The 23,867-nt window shown below is 37.8% G+C and overlaps 1 protein-coding gene across 4 annotated transcripts in view; it reads right to left on the minus strand.

Moving 5' to 3' along the window:
* Positions 1–23,867, minus strand: part of TRIP4 (thyroid hormone receptor interactor 4) — a 67,628-nt gene that overhangs the window by 13,451 nt on the left and 30,310 nt on the right. For 2 of the 4 annotated variants that reach the window (XM_023757855.1, XM_023757856.1), the window contains exons 7-11: positions 22,475–22,690; positions 17,063–17,189; positions 13,927–14,114; positions 10,130–10,254; positions 8,039–8,130 (exon numbers count right to left, since the gene is read on the minus strand). In XM_023757855.1, coding sequence (XP_023613623.1) covers positions 8,039–8,130; positions 10,130–10,254; positions 13,927–14,114; positions 17,063–17,189; positions 22,475–22,690 — 748 coding nt within the window. The remainder of the gene's footprint in view (positions 1–8,038; positions 8,131–10,129; positions 10,255–13,926; positions 14,115–17,062; positions 17,190–22,474; positions 22,691–23,867) is intronic. The other 2 variants (XR_002830413.1, XR_002830414.1) reach the window with 2 other exon arrangements.

A 23,867-nucleotide genomic window follows, 5' to 3' on the forward strand; every position in this document is an offset into this window, starting at 1 on the left:
GACCTTTTCAAAACCTAAATGGGAATCACCCATTCATGACAAGTATTTTCGGTCTTAATTTTCATATAGCAAGCTTTCACTCCTACTTAAACTAGTAAGAACCAAAAGAAAATTGCTCTTAATTAAAGATACTTCATTGTAAGGTTCTTAACCACTGAAGTCTACCCTGGGACTAATACCTCCTCTTGAGTTAAAGACTGCCAGTTTTAGATTTTATCTCCCAACTAGAGGCCCGATGCACAAAATTCGTGCAAAAGTAGGCCTTCTTTTCCCCGGCTGCCGGCACCGGCTTCTCTCTGGCACCTGGGACCCAGGCTTCCCTCCAGGACTGGGGTTTCCCTCGCAGCCCTGGCTTCACCAGAAGGTTATCCAGTCTAATTAGCATATTATGCTTTTATTATTATAGATGTCTGGTTTGACTCAACTGAGAACCATTCTGAGGCAAAGCTCAGAGAATCCTTTGACCTTAGTTAACATATCAAGGTAAGATCATTATCAAGCATGATTAACATTAACAGTACCCCTTACTACATAACATTTGTCTTTTAGAACAAAACAGATTAAAATATTTTAAACTATGCAAATGAAAACTTACAGAAAAGTTGATTTTGGTATGGTGAGCACACACTAGAGAACATCTCTCCTTCACGGCTACAATATAGGTTTCCTTTGCCATAGCTCATTTATTTTAAAAAATATATTTTATTGATTTTTTACAGAGAGGAAGGGAGAGGGATAGAGAGTTAGAAACATCAATGAGAGAGAAACATCGATCAGCTGCCTCCTGCACACTCCCTACTGGGGATGTGCCCGCAACCAAGGTACATGCCCTTGACCGGAATCGAACCTGGGACCCTTGATTCCGAAGGCTGACACTCTATCCACTGTGCCAAACCAGTTAGGGCAGCTCATTTTAAAAAGTCATTTACCTTAAAAGAAAATTCTCTTCTTTTGTATACCCCATCTGGACTAAAGGTAGTACCATTCACCCACTCACCACAGCCAGAAACGCAAGTTAATCCTAGACTCCTTTCTTTTTCTCATACTTCATATCCAATCAAATCATCAAGTCCTAAACATTTCAATCATTTGTTCCTTTCTGTCCACTAACCTGCCTGAGTGTTGTTGCAGACCTTCATCATGCCTCACCTGGACAATTATTTCCTTATATTTAGGCTTGCCCCATCCAGTCCATCTTTCCTACTGCTGCCAGGATAATCTTTCTAAAATACACATCTCATTACATCACTTATATAGTTGCCTTTAGAATACAATTCAAATTCCTTCACAAAGCACTTAAGGCTTTTCATACTAGTATATCAATCATTGCCAGCCTCTCAATATATTGTTACAACTTTTATTGAGTACCTACTATGTGCCAGGCTATATACTAGGACACTGGAGATAAAAAGATGAATATGACATAGATGGTGACCAACTACATATGAACATTTTATTTTTGTAATTATAAAAAAAATTACCATCCTGCCAAGGAGGAAATGGGCTGAAGTCAGGGAAGACTCTACTGAAAGAATGACATCTAAGCTGTTTAAAAGATTAAATAGGAACTCTCCTGGTGGACAAGAGCATAGACACATGATATAGCATGGTATATTGAGGAAGACATAAATTCTGCCTTCTTCAGGACTGACCATTTTTAGAAGCTTCTTTAACCTTCCCTATCCTACCTCCAGCTGACTAGGGTTTGGTCTCCTCTTTTGTGTATTTCTTTGTTCATATGATAATTATTATGGTTGGGGGTTTTTTGTTTCAGTCTCTTCTAGTAGACTTAAGGATGTAGAGGGAATAAAATATCTTGCTAAGCCCTGGCAGGTATGGCACAGTTGGTTGAGCATCATCCCATGCACCAAAAGGTTGCCAGTTCAATTCCTGGTCAGGGTACTTATCCAGGATGGGGATTTGATCCCTGGTCCAGGCGCCTATGGGAGGCAATCGATTGATGTTTCTCTCTAACATCAATGTTTTCCTCTTTCTCTCCCTTCCTCTCTCTCTAAAGTCACTAAAAAAATAAATATTTTTAATCTTGTTAAAACTCTGGATCCTCAGTCTTTAGCACAGTGCCTGGTACATGGCACATGGTCAATAAATACTTCATGAATGTATGATTGTATAATATTCAGAGCAATAAAATTTTAAAATAGGAGACATTTGCCACCTGGTTCATACAGTGGACTGGATGACAAATCAAGAAGCTTTGAACAGATTGCAGTAAGATAGCAAGACTATAGCAGAGTCCTTCTAAATCAAGAAGACCACATTCTCTCTAAGCCTGGGTTTACTTACAGGTAAAATGAAAGTGTCACATTAGGTGTTTGATTCTACCTATATAAAACCTTTTGCATCTGCCCCCACACCCCGTTGCCTAATTTCGCTGGCATTATCCTAAAACAGATTTTTTTAAAAATCTCTACCTTGGATGACAAATACCTTCCACATTGCTGCCAGATTGATTTTCCTCAAGCAAAGCTCTGATCACCTTCAAAACACCTTTTCCCATCCCACAACTGACTACAGAAAAAAGCCTTCCCCCTGTATCCTGTCATTCAAAGGTATCTATCTCTGACAAAAACATACCTTTCCATTTTTGTTTGCTGCTTCTTCCCCTTCACTCATACTCTTCCCTCAATAAACTGGTTTGCTATTCCTCTCCATACAGGCCCATAACTGCCTACCTCACCTTACTCCCTCTCCTTGGCATGTGCTTTCTACCATCTAAGTAGGAAGACTTGAACAGCAATCCCAATTCTACCAATTACTAACAGTACACAAGTTAGTATTTTAACTCTCTTAGTCTTAAGTTCTCTCATTTCTAAAAGAGGGGTAATGATACCTTGGAGTTGTTGTGAGGGTTAGAAAATAACATATATAATAGGCCTGGCACATAATAAATTATCAAAAAGTAATAGATCTTATTATTACTACCCTTCAAGGTTAGTTCAAAAGCCATCTTTTTCTTAAAAAGTCTTTTGTGATCCCACCCAGCTGGAAGCAACCTTTTCCTTCTTTAAGCTCCTCAGAGGCAGCCTTTACTTCTCTTGAAACAGTCATCTTTGCTTTTTATTTTGTATTTGGTTTACATATATATCTTATCTACCTAGTGATCTTTCAAACATTCTAGGGTCAAAAACTTTGGCTCATTCAATTTTTTGTTTCATTTAGTGTCTAAAACCGTGACTGATTTGTAACATATACTCAAGTATTTATGGATGAATGAAAGTTAAGAAAATCTTAAGAATTATATGCTCATTTTCAGATGAAAAGCTAAACATTAAAAAAGTACATAAATGAATATAAAAGTATTAATATTCCCTTCCTCTCTTCAGGATAAATACAACAGAAAGCATAATGCTTCCTAGATTATTAAAAAATGTACATGCTTGTCCTCAATTCATTAAGTGAACACTTGCTACCCAGGTTGCAAAAAACTCAAGTCTGTTCTTGTCAGAAATTCTAGTAAATGTTCTGGTTGTCATCAGATTCCAAAAATACGTTACCTATCTCACTCAAATGAGCTGTGATTTTAAAGAACTGCCAAGGGTTAGGCTAATTGTGGCAGATATTCAACACCCCTCTTTATGGGTTCTCAGATATAGCCCTCAAGATTCCTTAGGAACATACATTTTAGGTCTATAAATTGGTAGGTTTTCTCAGTACAACATATATATGTTTTTATTGATTTTAGAGAGAGAAGAAGGAGAGAAAGAGAGAAATATCAATTGGCTGCCTCCTGCATGCCCCCGTTGAGGATCAAGCCAGCAACCCAAGCATGTGCCCTGACCAGGAATCAAACCTGTGACCTTTTGGTGTATGGGACCAAACTGAGCCACACTGCCAGGGCCCTTTTCACATATTTTAAAAGAGAATTTGGGGACTCTATTATTTAAGGTCAATGCCTGATTTAAATATTGACTATTAATTACTTCCTTCATTTTTTAACTTCTAACCTCTCAGACTTACAATCACTGGTGATAGTAGCCAATGATTTCCACATATGAAGTGGTATTTGCAATCTTCCTGATCTGTATTACTTGGATGCTTTTTAAAAAATGTTTTTATTAATTTTTAGAGAGAGGAAGGGAGAGGGTGAGAGAGAAATATTGATGAGGGAGAAATATCAACATCGATCGATTCCCTACTGGGGAATCAGCCTGCAAGTGGGCCATGTGCCCTGACTGGGAATCGAAACCAGTGACCTCTTGGTGCATGGGTAGACGCTCAACCATTGAGCCACACCAGCCAGGCTGGATATTCTTATAGCAGTCAGCAGCAGAACTGCTTCATCGTAATTCCTTGAGCCCTGGCCGGTTTGGCTTGGTGGTTGGAGTGTTAGCCTGGGAACCTAAAGGTCACCAGTTCGATTCCAGATCAAGGGCAGGTACCTGGGTTGCAGGTTTCATCCCCAGCCCTGCTGGGGGCGAGTGCGGGAGGCAATTAATGGATGTCTCTCTCACATCAAAGTTTCTCTTTCTCTCTCCCTTCCTCCCTTCCACTCTCTCTAAAAATCAATGGGAAAAGATATCCTTGGGTGAAGATTAAAAAAAAAAAGATAGGGTCTCGGTTATTATAAAAACCATAAGATCAAATGGAATAAAGGGTCAGTAAACTGACAAGGAGAGAAATGGATTCAGTACAGAAGAAATTGAATAATCAATGACCTTGGAGATTTCAGACAAATCTGATTTTCTATTGAAGGCAGAGATATAAATAGCACAAACATAACACAGACACATAGAAACAAAAGCCACCAGCTCAACTTTTTGTCTGAAAACTTGTTAGGTCTAGAGAACTGTTCAAACCACAGCTGCTAATGGTTATGGATTTGGCAATCAAAATGTCTTTGTTTTAAAAAAAAGTTTTAACTGCCTTACTATTGAGGTTACAAACCACAGCCTTGATGCATTGTTGCAGTTAACATCCTCCCTGCTGTTTTTGAGAGCTTACATCTGCTGCTGGCAGATAAAACGCTGGCAAACGGCATGGGCTCCTTCCAGGGGAATACAAAAGTTTTAACTAGATGGCTCTCATCTACCTCAGTCTCCTGAGTTGAGCCTACAGTGCTTTCTGTAGCACTCCTACCTTGTCTAGGTTGATCCCCTGCTACTACTTAAGAGGGTGGAAGGTCTAGTGGGGGGTTTTTTCTGGTACAAATCAGCAATGCCAACCATACTATTCTTAGAAGATAAAAGGAAGACAAATTCTTAGCTCAGGGGAAAGCACTTTTAGCACATATTTTAAAGCCACTTCTAGTGTAGTGCACTTGACTTTTAACAACCACTAATAAAACATTTACTGTGGGTTTTTTGTGTGTTTTTTTTTAAACTAAATGATCACACTATGCTGAAAATAGTGAGGGCTTAGTATATTTTAACTAATCAAAGAAAGGCCAAGAATTCGAGGTCAGGAAGTAAGTTACTGAATTTCTCTGGGGAAGAGAAAAGTTATGAACAAGATGGAGAAGCAAAATGTGGGCTAAGTCACATAGGAGATTGGTTTCAGTTGAAATAAAATTAGTATATCCACACGGGTTTTCAAAGAAAATGCAATTTAGCTGAGTGATGAGAAATGAGTGAGGAAATGCAGAAAGAAGACTTAAGTCAGGAAAGTGTCTTCTGGATGATTCTCCCTCAGTGAGCTAATCTATGAGGATGAGAGAAAACCAAATATATTCAGACTAGCACTTCCAAAACGTACACACCACAAGATACCAGTTCTGAATATGCAAATAGGGAGTTTTGGGGGGTAGAGGGGGGAAGAAGAGACAGAGATGTGGTCAAAAAGTTTTGTGAACAATGAAAGTTATATCCACCAGATATATCAGAGAGTTACATCAGAATCATAATACACACTAGCATATTAAGGGCTCTGAGAAGTTTTTCAGTAAATAAATTTATTTAATCCAAATACATTTTCCAAATGTATGTGTTCATGGAAACCTCACAATCTCCCTACCCTCGTTATTTTTCAGAGAACACCTATACCATGGAATAGTTTGGGAAATGCTAGTGTAGGGTTATAATACGTAAACTCTCAACTCATTCTTGCAGAAATGAGAATAAGGTTGGTAAAACAGACGAGGCAATCACATTTCGTATATCATAGAACCCTAGCTCAGAGAGAGACAGACAGGTAGGCTACCAAGGGTGCTTGAGACATTTTCCAAAAGCAGCCAAATACCAAAGCTACAACTTTAAAAGCTGTAAGATCCTTATCTGATAAACAATCATCAAATAGGGCTAATACCAGTTCTGAATACATTCATGTGCTACCTTCAAACATAGAATAGAAACAATAGGGAAAAGCCATAGGAAAAATAAGCATGGGATTCCTGTGTTTAATGAAGCTTGGAGGCTTCTGGCATTTTGAAATATTCTAATGTCATACATTAGGGAAATTCATAAAGAGAGTTGCCATGACCTCCAGCTAGAAACATATGGAAGGATTCCTCCACATCTATAAGCTACCCTCAGCTTTCTCAGGATAAAAGACAGAATAGGAGGAATATTATGCTACCCTGAAAGACAAGAATCTGGAGAAACCAAAACGATGTTTTGTTAATTAGATTTCTAATTCCATAGACTAGGATTATAGTTTCCCAACCTTTTCTACATAAATTGTGGCAAAAAGAAGACTGGCTACAAATCATTTGATCTTGTATCAGGTGGTGGTTTGCTTGATTGGCAAATGAGAAAGTAAAGGAAGATCCCTTGCCAAAACCACCACCCACACTGCCAGAGGCTGCTGGTTATTTTTTTTAGAATGCAAATAACCTAAGAAGAAAAGTTATACTACGCTGTTAATGACTGTGAGAGTCTCTAAAATTGTAAAGCTTACACCAATATAAGAAATTCTTACATTATTTCTAAACTGAAAAAAAAAGTCTAGAGTAAAAACATGACACTGAAAAAATGGGTAAAGGGCCCATTAGATGGATAGGACAGGCACAAGTGTGTGGAAAATGAAGAGCCTCCGCATGTCTGTGGTTTTGCGTAGATCTAGATCAGTGCTAAGAGCAGAAAAAAAGGCTAGGAGTAAAAAAAGTCATGCCAAATTAGATACACTGTATTAATATACATAAAGTAATCAGAGAAGGGCTGAGGAGGCAATCCACAAGAAAATGAAAGACAGAAAACGAGAGAGATTAATAACTATTGGCTAAAATATGTGAGGAAAGGATAGAAAAGGTGATATAGGAATAGTGTTTTTTAAAATTGCAGACAGTAATAACACTAGTGAAAGGCAAATAGGTCTGGAAAGCAAAGAATTTACTGAGAAAAACTGAAGAACACTTTCTTTAGCACAGTGGTAGAAGCCCTACTGCTTAAAGTAACTATTTAAAGTACAGGTAACCCACACTGGTAGGTAAAACTCTTCATGCTTCAAGGATGATCCTTCTGATTTTGGATTTCTCTAGTCTGAGTCTAAAGTTTAGACTAAACACAAGGCTCTAAATTTCAGGTTTTCCTTTAGCTCCCTCTGCTGTTCAAAAATGTACTTTAGTTATGTCAGTTCTATCTTAAATGATCAAAATAAATAAAAATACACACATATATACACACGCACACCAAACTTGGCACAGTCCAGGCAATCAGAGTTCAAACATTTGCTTATTATGAATTCTCTGGCCCAGAACAAATGTTCCAGAATAAGTAATAACAAATTCAATCATTCCCACCACCTAATTGAAATTCAAGGGATAATGGAAGCTTTATTCACCAAAAGCAGCGAACTTTTACTAAGGGATGAGGATTCTATATGTGTTAGCTGGATTGTGGCAAAAGCTTTTTATGCAGAAATGTATATGTGCCTATTCTCCATATACCAGAAATCAAAGCATCACTATACCATACTTTTTCTGTTTCTACCCTGGTCTTTTCTCTCCCCAGTATCTCCTAATTAAAAGTTTCTCTTCACATGTTTAAATCCAATTGCTAGCACCTTACTATCTTCAGGCTATCCTGTGCTGAAAGATCTATGGTGGCGAAGCAAGCATCTGTCCAAGAGAAGTATTCTTACTCACCTGATCCTTAAATTGATTCTGGGACAAGCAGTCAATTAGGTCCACACAGCCCAGAAGACAACCTGATGGATAGTCATTGGGAAATTCCACATCTGAATCAAGAATAAAGAATGATTAAATTTCCTTTTTTGTGACCCTAGAACTCACAAATCTGTTTTCAATTCTGAACAAATCACTTTCTCTATTATCTACATGTAGACATAAGGAAAACAATGAGGTTTTTATTTGGTTCAACTGTTGATATTTTAGCAAAAAAATTTGAGTGGCTGGTTTAGTCCACTCTCCACATCTAAGCTATAGGAAAATTACTCGCACACCATTGAAGTTCAAAGACCCCACAATTTCACTTCAAACAAATCAATTCCACTACACTCAACTGGATCAGACTGGTGTTTAATGATGATGGGTTTTGGAAACAAGCTACAGGTGTCAAGAGAAAACCCATAAATATTTTTTTAAAAAATTAAGAATGTCAGAACACACAAATTTAAAACAAGCCTGTTATATCAGTCAAAACAGAAATACATTTTTATAGAAACATGTACTTTTGATTTCTTTTCTAAATACATATATATGTATATATTTTATTATTTCAGAGAGGAAGGGAGAGGGAGAGATAGAAACATCAATAATGAGAGAAAATCATTTTGATCGGCTGTCTCCTCCCCCACTGGGGATCGAGCCTACAACTCGGGCATGTACCCTTGACTGAAATCTAACCTGGGACCCTTCAGTCCTCAGGCCAACGCTCTAGCCACCAAGCTTGGATTTTTAAAAACTTCTATAGGTGTTGCCCTGGTCAGTGTGGCTCAGTTGGTTGGGTGTTGTCTGTGCACTGAAAAGATTGCCAGTTGGATTCTTCGTCAGGGCACATGCCCTGGTTGCAGGCTCATTCCCTAGTGGGGATGTGTAGGAGGCAACCGATCAATATTGCTCTCACATCAATATTTCTCTCTCTCCCCCTCTCCCTTTCTCTCTCTAAAAATCAATAAAAAGTCTTTAAAAACAAATAAAGAAAAAACCTTTTATAGGTCTGTCTGTAATTATCCTCTCATTCTATCTTAAAAAGAACTGTATGATCTGAATAAAAGGAAGGAAAACAAGACACCCAAGGGTGAGAAGTGTATTTTAAGATCCAAATTTATTTTTTTTCTTTCTTTTTTTTTAAAGTTTATTTATTTATTTATTTAAAATATTTTATTGATTTTTTTTTATTGCTTAAAGTATTACAAAGGGTATTATATATGTCTCCTTTTTCCCCCCCGCCCTTGACAATCCCCTGGCCTCCCCTACCCCCCAGTGTCTTATGTCCATTGGTTATACTTATATGCATGCATATAAGTCCTTCGGTTGATTAAGATCCAAATTTAGTGTGCTGAGGGTGATTGCCAAAATACACTGCTTAAGTCAACCAACCTTGAGCTGTCCAAATCCAATAGCAGATGTCTATTTGGGTCACTCCGGATAAAAATTTTTATTTGTGGTTCTTCCCAATCTAAAGATCCCAGAGTTTATAGCAGTCATGTATATTTACTATGATTTATTATCATAGTAAATATATATATATATATATATATATATACATGGGATAAAATTTTCTCAGGATAAAACTAAAGACTGCCCTGGCCAGTGTGGCTCAGATGGACTGTCAACACATACACGGAAAGGTTTCGGGTTTGATTCCTGGTCAGGGCAAATACCTAGGTTTCAGGTTAGATCCCCTGTCAGGGTGTGTATAGGAGGCAACCAATTAATGTTTCTCTCTCACATCAATATTTCCTTTCTCTCTTTCCCTTCCTCTCTCTCTGGAATAAATGAAACGTATCCTCAGGTGAAGATTAAAAACAAACAAAACAAAGTAAGACTAATTGGTTAATTTCTGGTATTGGGAACTAAAATTTTTATTTGCACTATTTGGCAAATTAATGCTTTCAACAGCTATCTATGACTTGCCACTAAACAAGCAAATACACAAAGTTTAAAGTCACTTTCATACTTTCAGCCAAAAAAAAAAAATCATAGGAAGAAGAAGTGAAAGTCAATGGCTTCTCTCAATAAAGTAAGACTAAAAGGAGAATATATGGTGGTTACCTTTCCCACGAAGAAAACGATATGTAGTCTGGAGTTCTGAGACTTCTTGAGGGGAGGGTCTTTTGGCTGTGGCTGCTATCCAAAGCCGTCCTCTGTGAGGAGTGTACCAGCTTCTGCCCTCCACCCTTAAACAAGTATAAATTTAGCAGGAAGAATCTAAAGTCTAGTGTCCTGGAGGGTCTCATAATATACAATAAATTATCCAGTTGAACAAAGAGATCTGTAGATGATACCTCAGCAAGAGAAGTATTTTTTGTGAAAAACAATTCTCCCACAATACTCTTCACATGAGTATGAATTGTGTTCCCTTTCCCCAGTTATTCCTATTATCAGAACAAGGACAATTCATCTCTCTCAGCTTCTATTTTTTAAAAATATGATCTCTATAACTCAGACTGGGGGCTTTCATTAGCCTTGGGACTTTTATAATCCAAATCTTCTATTTTCATGGTATCCAAGTTGTCCCATAAAAATGGAAATCTTTGCCTTTCTTTGAGTCAAAGGCTAACCTTTTCCCTGAAAGATTTGCTAATTGTTCTCTAACCTGACAGAAAAATTCTCACCCACATATAATTCCTCAAGAATAGTTACTTTTATAATTATTATTTAATATGATTTAAGTAAATAAAAATGTTTATAATCTTTACTCTTTAAATTGCCACCACATTCATTTATATTTTCCAAGTATTTTATAAAAGGTTATGTTCTTTGGAGGTAATTAAATAAGCTGTTCATTAGTTTGAAAGAATCTTTAAATGGAGTAACAGAATGCATTCCAGAAAATTTCATTACTCCAAGGATTACAAAAAGATGTTTCTCTTTTAATTCACACCAATAAAATAAAGTACCTAGATGATATACCCCTATGATGCTATTCTTAGAATAGGAAACAGAGATGTTCTCATATCCTTAGTTTTCCAATGTAGATGAACTGGAAGACTGCTGGGCACAAAATAGGTACTCAGTAAATGAGGAATGAATCAATATATTTCTTCCCTCTATACCAAATAACCTTAAGGGCTACTGGGGAAATGACCTCACAAGTATAGCAAAACCACCCACGTTATTTCTGTGGGATTAGTGATTGTGGGTTGGATGCTGCTCATCCTGTTCTTTGCAGTGAGAAAATCTGAATAAATAGATCCAAAATAGGATGAGAGAAATGTAAACATTCTGATTCCCTCAGCAGAGAACAAGCTGTCTAGTTTTCTACGTTAAAAAGGGAAGGCACCTAATTGCAGAGAACGAATGAGGAAACAGACACCTGCAGGCCTGGCTGCCCTGGAGCAGTAACAGAGTGCTACACACCTGCTCTAACAGCACTACACACCTGGACTATGACACAGATAGACAAAGCAGGATAGCCTGATCTTCAAGAGGAGGGGGAAAATGGTAATGCACCTTAATGAAGGAGAAAAGTCACAATTCATCATGAAAACACCAAAGCACTAATAATTGTTCCTAAATATTGATAACAAATTTTCTTTCAGGAAAGTAGAAAAATGACTCTTACACAGTGAGAGTGGAAAAAGCACTTTGAAACCTGACCTCTAGTACCATTCCTGCCACTAGTAACTAACTTTGAAATTCAAAGCAAGCTGCTTTACCTTTGCCTGCCTAAGTGCCCTCATTTGTCCAAGATTGTAATAATACTGGCCCAATCTATTTAATAAAGCTACCTCTTTAAAAATGGTAAAATGTTATTTAAATACAAAGTATTATCCCGTTATGAGGTAGGACACTGCCAGGCATATGAAATTCTAACTGATAAAATAAGAAGGAAGAAAGAGATATCTGTACTCCCATATTCGCTATAGAATTAGTCACAATAGCCAAGACATGGATTGATGAATGAATGGATAAAGAAGATGTGACGGGGGTAACGTGGGGATAAGGACACATATGTAATATCTTAATCAAAAAAAAAAAAGAAGAAGATGTGATATATATATTTATATATATATGTTTATTTATATATATAATGATACATTAGTCACAGCCATAAAAATAAAGAAGATCCTGCCCTGACCGGTTTGGCTCAGTGGATAGAGCGTCGACCTGCGGACTGAAGGGTCCCGGGTTCGATTCCGGTCAAGGGCATGTACCTTGGTTGCGGGCACATCCCCAGTAGGGGGTGTGCAGGAGACAGCTGATCAATGTTTCTCTCTCATTGATGTTTCTAACTCTCTATCCCTCGCCCTTCCTCTCTGTAAAAAATCAATAAAACATATTTTTTAAAATAATCAATAAAAATAAAGAAGATCCTGACATTTGCAACAACATGGATAGACATTGAAGGCATTTTGCTAAGTGAAATAAAATAAGTTAGACAGAGAAAGACAAATATTGTATGATCTCACTTATATGCGGAATGTGAAAAAAACCAAACTCATACACACAGAAAACAGATTGGTGGTTGCCAGAAGGAAATGGGGAAAGTAGTTAAAAGTTACAAACTTCAAGTTATAAGAAACTTCTGGGGACATAATGTACAAAATGGTGACTATAGTTAACAATATTTTATTATATATATTTGAAAGCTGCTAAGAGAATAGATCTTAAAAGTTGCCATCACAAAAACAAAAAGTGTGTAACTGTGGTGATGATGTTAACTAAACTAATTGCAACAATCATTTTGCAATATATATACGTATATCAAATCATTATGTTGTATACCTTAAACAAGTACAATGTTGTATGTCAATTTTATCTTTTTATAATGTTTTTATTGATTTTCTTTTTTTTAGAAAGAGAGGAAGGAAGAGGAAGAGAGAGAGAGAAACATTGATGAGAAAGCATCATAGATCAGCTGTTTCCTGCGCGTCCCTACTGGGGATCAAGCCTGCAACCCGAGAATGTGCCCTGACTGGGAATCAACCAACTGAGTCATACCGGCCAGGGCAAATGTCAATTTTATCTTAATAAAATTGGATAAAAAAGGAAAAATAAATGTTGTAATGAAAAGTGAAAGAAGAAAAACACAAACATAAATACATATTAGGCCTCACTATATAATTTGCATAGGAAAAAGAACATAAACACTCCAAAATGCTAACAGTAGCTGTTTATAGGTGATGGGATTATAGGTGATCTTTCTTTTTCTAGCTACTTTTCTGTATTTTCCAATTTTCTATTTACATTTATAAAAGAAAAAACCCGAACTAGCTTTAAAAATTGAATTGAGAAGAAACATATGAAACCATGGAATTATAAGCTATTACTATCACCACTAACAGGTACAACAACTTTACTCTATTATACTTCTTCTATTCCTTACTACTTCTCCCACTTTTTGTAGGAAAGGAATTTGTGGTAAAAGAGTTTCTCAATATGGTTACTCAGATAGATAGATTAGCTGAATGATAGATAGTCAGATGAATGAAAGAAAAACAAAACCAAATAAGCTAATGTCTTAAAAAATTAATAAATATTAAAAACCTTGAATTTCAAATAGGATCAAACCATTAAAAAGTTGAGTGCCTTATTACAAAGGCAGCACCAAGAGAAGTTTTATCAATAGACTTCCTACAAAGATAAAAAACTGGTATTCTATTGTTTGTTATGACTAAAATCCTTAGCCATTTTAACCTCAGTTTTTTAAAGCTATTCAGTAAAAAAAATAAAAAATAAAAACTATTATCAAGTCAGTAACATGAATATATTGCTTAAAGTTTTATGTACCAACGAATATTATAAATCATCACTAGATTGGGGAAAATAAATTCTAATCCATAACTCTAAATCAACTTGATGTCACTGTAAAATCTCTCACTGTCAAGATTCATTTCTGTTCTTACCTTTTAATCCCTCTGACAAGCAGAGAAGCCCAGGGTTGATGCATAGAGAGGCACCAGCCACCATCAAAGCCTTCCTGAAATTCTTCGTCCTGGATTCGCAACTGGTGCCGATATGAGTTGAACCCTGGTTCTGATCCTGCTGAATGGAAAGCCTTCTTCTGTGTGGCTGTACCTGTCTGGTCTATCCACTACACAGGGGGAAAAAACAACATATAGTTCTGAAAAGGAAAGCACCCGGAGTAGATCTAAAAAATGAGATGAATGCTAATAATGAAATCATAGTGGGAACATATTCTTAGAAAAATTTATCCCATCTTTGAAACAAGGACAAAAGAGCTAGAGAAGGTACAAATTCAGTAGAAGCCCAGGTATGATAACAAGATTCCATCTTAGAGGATAATTAGAATGTTGAAATCTCCACACAAAGCTTCCTAATTCCAGCAACAGTACAACTATCACACCAAATAACTGGTCTGTAATTATTTCCATTTTATACTTATTAATAATCTATATTGGATACATTATGTTTCCCAACATAAATATATCAGCCCAATGAAGATTTAACGTTTTGATCTGTACATTCTTCACGTGCTGAGGGGCAGAATCACATGCTGGTACCATGATAAAGCCAAACAGATCTTGTCAGGGATGTTAAGTCAATCTTCAGCTAAAATCCTTCAAGGCCTCTTCTTTGTCTACTTTAAGATAAAACCAAACTCCTTAGCATGAGACATAAAGGCTTTCATAATAAGATGCTGCCTACTGTACTGGCTTAAGTAGTATCCCCTCCAAATTTACATCCACAGAACCTTACTTGGAAATAGAATCTCTGTAGATGTAAATGAGTTAAGGTCATACTGGATTAGGGTGGACCCGAAATCTAATGACTGGTGTCCTTATAAAAGGGGAGAATACATAAAGACAAAGACACACAGGAGGCAAGCTCTTCCTCCAGGGAGCATACCCTCAACTTCTCTCTGCCCCTCCCCTTCTCCTTCCCCCAACAGGTAATTTCCTAAACTCTAAGGGACCCCACCCAACCAAGTAGCATTGGGCAGTGGCAGTTCGTCCAGGGCTAACCCCCTAGCCCTGTCCCCAAGGCCCCCTTTTCTCTGACTTCCTAGTAAGCCAAAGCAGACCAGACTAGGCTCATTTCCCCAGCCCTTTCTTGTTTCACTGTCCCCGGCTTTAATATATTTTTTTAAAAAGATACACAGGAAAGAAGGCCATATGCAGACAGATGCAGAGACTAGAATGACAAGCTACAAACCAAGGGCTGCCTTACAGGCACCAGAAGCTGAAAGAGGCAAGAAAGCATTCGCCAGGAGAGCCTTTAGAGCAGTGGTTCTCAACCTTCTGGCCCTTTAAATACAGTTCCTCATGTTGTGACCGTACCATAAAATTATTTTCATTGCTACTTCATAACTGTAATGTTGCTACTGTTATGAATCGTAATGTAAATATTTGATATGCAGGATGGTCTTAGGCAACCCCTGTGAAAGGGTCGTTAGACCGCCAAAGGGGTCGTGACCTACAGGTTGAGAACCTCTGCTTTAGAGGGAGTACGGCGCTGCTAACATCTTAATTTCAATGTTGAGAACTGAGAGAGAATAGATTTCTGTTGTCTTAAGCCAACCAGTTGTGTTACTTTGTCATGGCTGCCTTAGGAAACTAATACACCTACTAGTCCATTTTAACTTCAAACAATACTTAATTACTTGTGGTTCTCCAAAGCTCTCAAACTGTTGAGCCTCTGTACATGTTGTATCTTCTACCTGGAATTCCCTTCTCAGATCTGTCTGCTTGAAAATTCCTATTCATCCCTTACATCTCCTCTTAAACACTATTTCTTTTGTGACTCCTTGAGTGGGCTTATGAACTCTCTCCTAAAGTCCTATTGTACCTATGACATGTGTCTATCATAGCAATTATCTTAATTAATGGTAATTATTTTTATTCAAACACATCTTCCCACTAAATTTGAAGTCCTTAAGGACTGAAGTTAGGCCTTTATCTTTTAATTTCCCAGCACCTAGCAAAAAAACCTAGCACATATACAGTGCTGATGAACAAATATTTCCAGTTAAGCTGTCTGCAGCACTGCTTTGAATGCAACTCTCTGTTTAAGAACCTTCTATGGCTCACATTAATTTACAAAATAAGAATGTGAAAACTTCCTAGCTAAACATTTAAGCTCTGGTTTTACCTACCTAACCTTAGTCTATTTCTCACGATAATGCTTTTTATGAGTACAATCTAGGTTGCTTAAATTCAGTATTCCATATATATATCTCCCATGCTATTGTGTACCCATGCCTTATTCCGACAGTTCATTCTGCCTGGAATGCTTTTTTCCCATCATCCCCAAACATCCATTTTCTAGGATATTTACTTGTAATGAATGGCAGCTTCCCTATAAAAAGCCTCTTTTAATCCCCTCAACAGGAAGTAGTCTTTCCCTCCTCTGGATTTCCACTGTACTTTATTTATATCTCCATTAGTCTTAAAGTTGCATATATAATCTTTTCCCCTATTTGTCTCTGAGTTCTTTAACCCTTTGCGGTCCAATTTTATTTTTGGAATTCAAACAGTCTGGTCCAAATTAATTGACGGGATTGAATGTTGAAGTTATCTGTCTCACTAGACCTTAGCTCGACGTTGGACCTGCTCCTAGCGCCTGGTTGTCGAGTCAGCCTCCACGTTGGACCGAAAAGGGTTAAAGATAGAAGTTATGTCTACTATGCTTGTACAAAACAGGTGCTCAATGTACTTGATAGAAAAATAAATGATGACAATGAATATGTGAATTAATGTATTAATTTAAAACATCACTCTATGGGACTACCTATATTCTATAAAATATACAGAAAAAAACACTAACAAAAGGACCATGGAATTATCTAAATCTTTATAGTACTTAACAAACCTTCTCTTTGGAAATACTCAGAAGATAATATAGGTCAACTTGTCAGAAGTGCTGCAGAAAGACTGGAATGAATTGAACCAGAGAACAAGGTTGGTGGGTATGCTGAGAAAGCAGATTGGTATTTAAAGCCTATTAAAGAGGCACACTTGAAAGGAGACATGTCTGGGCCCAAACTTCTCTCATTATCAATTAGAGCAAAGATCCACTAACCTGGGGAGGGGATTGGTACAGGTTCGGATTCACCAGAATTCCCAAAGGCTCTTCAGAAGATCTATCCAATTTGGTCAGTGATTGGTTCAAGGTTCCACTGGCAATGGCCTGTATTGTCTCATCTAGTCTGTGATAACAAACCAAAGGATGCAATAATTGGTAATATTCTATGTTCAGAACATCCTTACTTACCACCAATAAAAAAGCCTTCTACAGTAATAAATTTTAAAATTCAAAGAGGGGTTCATAAATAACCACCTTCCCCCACCCAAATTTCCTTCTCTTTACTCCAACAACCCTAAGGAATGAGTTAGTAAAAGTTCCAGAATGCTAAGAAAATAGGTACGGCCCACTATAATCATTCATCTGTCTAACGAGTTTATTAAAAATGCAAGGATTAGAAAAGTTGCCTAGAAACAATCTGACGCACAGAAGAGTATTCCATGGCAGCCTATTTACTCAACACATTCAATTACTCCTCTGCTCACTCAGGAGTCCCTCTCTACATTCCTCCATGATGATATGAATTCTAGCCTTGCTTCAAGGCCCAGAAGTTCTAATGAGGCCCTCTACTGGCCCCACACAAAAGTGCTTCCTCCTTTCTCTGAAGTCCTATAGCACCTACTATTTAGTCCAGCCTTGGGCAAACTACGGCCCGCGGGCCGGATCCGGCCCGTTTGAAATGAATAAAACTAAAAAAAAAAAAAAAAAGACCGTACCCTTTTATGTAATGATGTTTACTTTGAATTTATATTAGTTCACACAAACACTCCATCCATGCTTTTGTTCCGGCCCTCCGGTCCAGTTTAAGAACCCATTGTGGACCTCGAGTCAAAAAGTTTGCCCACCCCTGATTTAGTCATTGGATACATCCTATGATCGTGTTTGCTATGACTACTTGGCTCTAAACCTATGTGATAATGTTCACTGGTGGAACTAATTCTATTGGATAGTAAGAGATCATAGGTCCTGCAGGGACTGTATCTTATTCTACTCTATAGCACTACATTACTTGCTGCTTTACTCCATGCCCCTGCTGAATGTTTGACAAATGTAGGATGATGATGATTCTGAGACACACATGATGAAAAGCTTCTACCAGTAGGAAAGACTGAACCTGACCTTGAATACAATTAAAGAGTTACTTGTTAGGAACCTGTTATATGGAGGGCAACTTAAAAGGTTGTAGAAGACATGGCTCCTCCTTTCAAGGCAGCTTTGAATCTAAGTGGAAGGTTTAAGACAGCTATAAAGATGATGAATAAAACATGAGAGGATGTAATTAATACTATGAGGCAAAATCCATTTGGTGGTTATTATCCTATCATCCCATGTGCTATACTTAAGCAGGTTGAGAGAGAGGTAGATATTTGAAAGGCAAAAATTGGGGGAGGGATTTCCAAACCAAGGGAAAGGCAAAGGCATGAAGCTTAAAACAAAACAAAATAGTACAAGAATTTGAAGGAAGAGGTGAGTCTAAAATAAGGCAGCGACAGTAGGATCTGAAGAAGAGAAATAGATTTAAGACATAGTACAGTGGTAAGTACTGGTATATCCAGAACTCCATAATGTATAAAAGAAATAATACAAATAGCTAATAAATACATTTTTAGAATGTTCGAAATGTGAATAAAATTATGATGAAATGCCATTTTTCATGTGTCAGAATGGCAATTTTTAAAAAATCCTCACCTGAGATTGTTTTTTTAATGTTTTGTGAGAGGAAGAGAGAGAGAGAGAGAGAGAGAGAGGGGGAGAGAGAGAGAGAGAGAGAGAGAGAGAGAGAGAGAAATGTGAGAAAGAAATATGGATCGGTTGCCTACCGTATGCACCCTGACTGGGGATTGAACCTGCAATCTATGTATGTGCCCTGAACAGGAATCGAACCCACAAGGTTTTGGTGTACAGGATGATGCTCCAACCAACCAACCGAGCCACCTGGCCGGGGCAGAATGGCAAATAATTTTTTTTAAATATATTTTTATTGATTTCAGAAAGGAAGGGAGAGGAAGAGCGAGATAGAAACATCAATTATGACAAAGAATCATTGATGGGCTGCCTCCTGCACACCCCCCACTGGGGGTTGAGCCTGCAACCCAGGCATGTGCCCTTGACCAAAATCAAACCCGGGATCCTTCAGTCCGCAGGTTGACACTATCCACTGAGCCAAACCAGCTAGGGCAAGAATGGCAAATAATTTTTAAAACTGTTGAGAAGCAAATAAAGAAACTAGCATTTGATATCTGGTGTGCAGCTGATAAGTCAAAAAGTATGCACCATTTAAATTTTGAGATACTGTCCAGTTTCCCTTCTAAAAGGCTGAACCCTTTCTTATGAGATATAAAATGATTTTTATTGTAAAAGCAATCAATTTTTATTATGGAAAAACTGGAAAATACAAATTAATAGAAGGAAAAAGAATTCTTAAACCCATCACCCAGAAGTAATTTTATTTTTTTCTTTATATCTGTGTATCATATACATAATAGATGCGAACAAATAATTATTTTGAAACTAGTGGCAGAATTTCCTTTGTTTAGAAAAAGTTGATCATGGAGTTGCCAGGTATGAAAGAGAAAAGCCACGGACTTGGCCTTGTGAAAAACACTTCTCTGCTCACTAATATCCATTTTTATGTGTGTGTGTGTGAGAGAGAGAGGTATCATTTTCAAAACAAACAAAAAAAAGGGCAAGATCTCTATGTGCTTTCTTTTCGTTGGAACCAATATGCGTATCTCTTCTCAACTCTAAGTAGCCATAATGGCAATTTTTTTTTCAATAGACTTTATTTTTTAGAGCAGTTTTAGTTTCACAGCACAACTGAATGTAAGGTGTAGAGATTTCCCTTACACTCATACTCTCTTGTCCCCACACATGCAGAGCTTCCCCCATTATCAAACATCCTTCAATAAAGTGGTACATTTGTAACAATTAATCAGTCTACACTGAGACATCATTATCACCCAAAATCCATAGTGTATATTACAGTTCACTCTTGATATTGAGGCTATACCATTTTTATTTTTTTTTATTTTGGGAGGGATCCTATGCTCCTCCTTCTGTGCAGTTGTATGTGTGATTTTACACACACACAGTTCAGAATTAGAGACAGGCCCTTTGCTGTGTAGTTCACACTGGTCAGTGTTCATGCTCATGTGAACAAAGGGGACAGTAGGCACCGCAAAGTCTAGTCCTGCTTGTGTTTCTACCTGTTTATCTCCTAAAAAGGCATCTAATTGTATGGTATATGATTGCCTGATCACTAAGCTTTACACCTGAAAGAGGCTGTACCATTTTAATACTCCCTCCACAGTGAAAGAGCACACCTATTTTCTTACACTCACAAATTATGCAATATTATATATATTTTATTTCAACCAATTTAATGGTACATATGTTTAAAAATATGTACTTTTTTATTTTGGTTAATCCTCACTGAAGATATTTTTCCTTTTTTTTTTTTTTTTTAGAGAGAGTGGAAGGGAGGGGGAGAGACAGAGAGAAACATCAATGTGAGAGAGACACATCGATTGGTTGCCTCTTACATGCACCCCAACCAGGGCTGGGGATCAAGCCTGCAACTGAGGTACGTGCCCTTGATCGGAATCAAACCTGGAACCCTTCAGTCTGTGGGCCAAGGCTCTATTCACTGAACCAAACCAGCTATGGCTAAAAATTTGCATTTCTTTGATAACAAGTTGAGTATCTTTTCAAACATTTAATGACTATTTTTATTTCTTCACCTGTAAATTGTCTATTCTTAGCCTTTGCCCATTTTTCTACTGGATTTTTAAAAATACATTTTTATTGATTTTTAAAGAGAGAGGGAGAGGGAGAGAGAGAAACATCGGTGTGAGAGTGTAACATGGATGCGCTGTCTCCTGCACACACCCTACCAAGGATGGAGCCCACAACCTGGGCATATGCACTTGACCAGGAATCAAACCAGCAACCTCCTGGTGCACCGGATGATGCCCAACCAACTGAGCCACAGTGGCCAGGATGTGGTCTTTTTCTCTTAATTTGCAGAAGGCCTATTTATATATTACTAGAGGCCCGGTACACAAATTCATGCACAGGTGGGGTCTGGCCGGCCTGTCCTGATGGGGGCTGATGGGGGGGGGGGCGGGCAATTTGGGACAGGGCTGGCGGGGGCGGGCACAGGAGGTTGGCTGGCTGGCCCCGCCCCCAATCCTGCTGGGGCTGGCTGCGGGGTGGGGCCACACACACACACACCCGCTTGGGTCAGTTGGCCGGCTGCAGTGTGCATCATAGAGACCAGTTGTTCCGGTCACTTGGCTTTTATATATAGAGATGGATGCTAGTCTTGGTTAAATGTTGAAAATATTTCCTCTAAGTTTGTTATTTTTTTACTTTATTTTAAATATATTTTATGTCTTTTGACTTCTGGGTTTTGGATCCTACTTAGAAAGAGATTTATCACACCAAAACAATAACCATATCCTCCTATATATCTATATTTGTTTCTAATTCTTTTATTTCTTTTACATTTAACTCTTTAGTCAAACTATCACAGAAGATTTTTTTTAACCTTTTTCGGTCCAATCTCGAGACTGACTCGACAGACCAGGCACTAGCAGGTCCAACGTCGAGCAATAAGAACATTAAAAAGTTCAACATTCAATCCCGTCAATTAATTTGGACCAGACTGTTTGAATTCCAAAAATAACATTGGACCGCAAAGGGTTAAAGGTCATGAGTTATCTTTTTTAAAAATATTTTTATTGATTTCAGAGAAGGGAAAGGGAGAGAGAGACAGAGATAGAAACATCAATGATGAGAGAGAATCATCGATCAGCTGCCTCCTGCAAGCTCCCCACTGGGGATTGAGCCTGCAACCCAGGCATGTGCCCTTGACCAGAATCAAACCCAGGACCATTCAGTCTGCAGGCCGATGTTCTATCCACTGAGCCAAACCAGCTAGGGCCACAGAATGATTTGAGGTACAGATCTACTATAGATATTTTCTAAGCTGGTGGCCAATCATCCCATCACATATTAAATCCTTTCCTTACTATTTAGAAATATTACCTTTATCAATTATTAAATTTACACACATATAAACACACACCCATGCACACATACACATACAATACAGACACACAGGTTTCCTTCTGGAGTCTATTATTTCATTACTTATTCCTGTGCCCAAACTGTATCTAATTTTTTTAAAGTTTTTTTTTAAAATAAAACTACTGTAATTATCTAGTAGGACAAGTTTCCCTCCCTGTTCATTTTCAAAATTTTCTTAGCTACTCTTACATGTTTCTATTCCAAATGAATATATTATTTTTTTAAATCAACAAAAATAACAGATCCATTAGATGGGGTAAATCTTTTACAATCAAACCATCCCCTTCTTTCAGACCTTTTCTGCTACTACCCACTTACTTGCTATGATACTCGGCTAGTGGATTTTCATCTTCCACGATCTTCCTGCCTGCAAAGTCAATGGTGATCTTCTTAGAAAGCCGAGAGGCATGTCGAAATTCTCTCAGCTCCTCCTCTCGCTTCTGCAAAGTTTCCCGCTCAATTTTGGATAACCACTGGTTAGAATCACTGGCAAAGTAATCTGATTCATCATCAATTACTTGGGTCCTTCGAATACTAAGAAAAAGAAAAACAACAACACATGGCAATTAGGTCACCTATTGACAAATAGGAACTTGATTACTGGGAAAATGTTTCAAGGTAGCTCTTATGCTGTCCTAAAGGTTATTATCTCAAATATGGAGGTCCAAGAATGTTCTAAAACCAGGTCAAGCTCTGCCTGGTTCCTAGCTTCTGCATATAAATTATCTCCATTGCAAGCTCAGCTCAGCTTCTAAAACTAATCTCATCGTCGGCCAGGAAAAGACACAGCACCATAATCCACTGTCCTTCTAGCTTTCTTAATACAGACTCTAGTCCTCATCTTCTGAAATCTGGGCTTCTGCCTGGTTTTGCTGCAGCTGAGTTCATGTCTTGGCAACTTACTTATTTAATATGATAGTCCCTCTATAACTGGGACTTAGTCTATTCTTGTTAGGCCCAACTGCTACCCTTTCCCTTAGAAACTGGTGTTCTCAGTCCTGTGGCTTATTCTTAGGACACTTACTCTCTACTACTATATGTCAGTCCCCCTTCCCCAAATCTCCAGTCCCTCACTAATACAGTGGCCAAGTTCAGAATATGATAATCAGGCCTCTTTCTAACAAAGAAACTGAGAACTAGAAGAAATCTTGATAATCCACTCTCTCATTCCACAGATAATAAACCCAGGGCTCACAGAAGTTAAGTAATACTCTAAAATAACAAATCGCCCTAGCCGGTTTGGCACTGTGGATAGAGCATCGGCCTGTGGACTGAATGGTCCCGGGTTCAATTCTGATCAAGGGCATGTATCTAGGTTGCAGGCTCCTCCCCTGCCCAGGCCCTGGTCAGGGCGCGTGCAGGAGGCAACCAATGGATATGTTTCTCTCACATCAATATTTCTCTCTGTCTTTCCCTCTCTCTTCCACTCTCTCTAAAAATCAATGGAAAAATATCCTCGGGTGAGGATTAAAAAATAATAATAATAAAATGACAAATCAACTGGATTTGTGCATAATTACAAATTTGTAATATACATAGTTATAGGGAAACACTCAAATCATATTCATATAGTGATTTCAATTACTCAAGATTCAGCTGGAATTATAAAAGTTTTAAGGTAGACAGAGTGGGAAGCTTAAGAGGGCTCAGGAGAAAATTGGTCCTATATATAAACCTAAATAATGCAAGTGGTACCCTTGAACAAATCAGC

Source organism: Myotis lucifugus, unplaced genomic scaffold, assembly GCF_000147115.1.
Source record: "Myotis lucifugus unplaced genomic scaffold, Myoluc2.0 scaffold_115, whole genome shotgun sequence".
Classification (NCBI taxonomy): Eukaryota; Metazoa; Chordata; class Mammalia; order Chiroptera; family Vespertilionidae; genus Myotis; species Myotis lucifugus.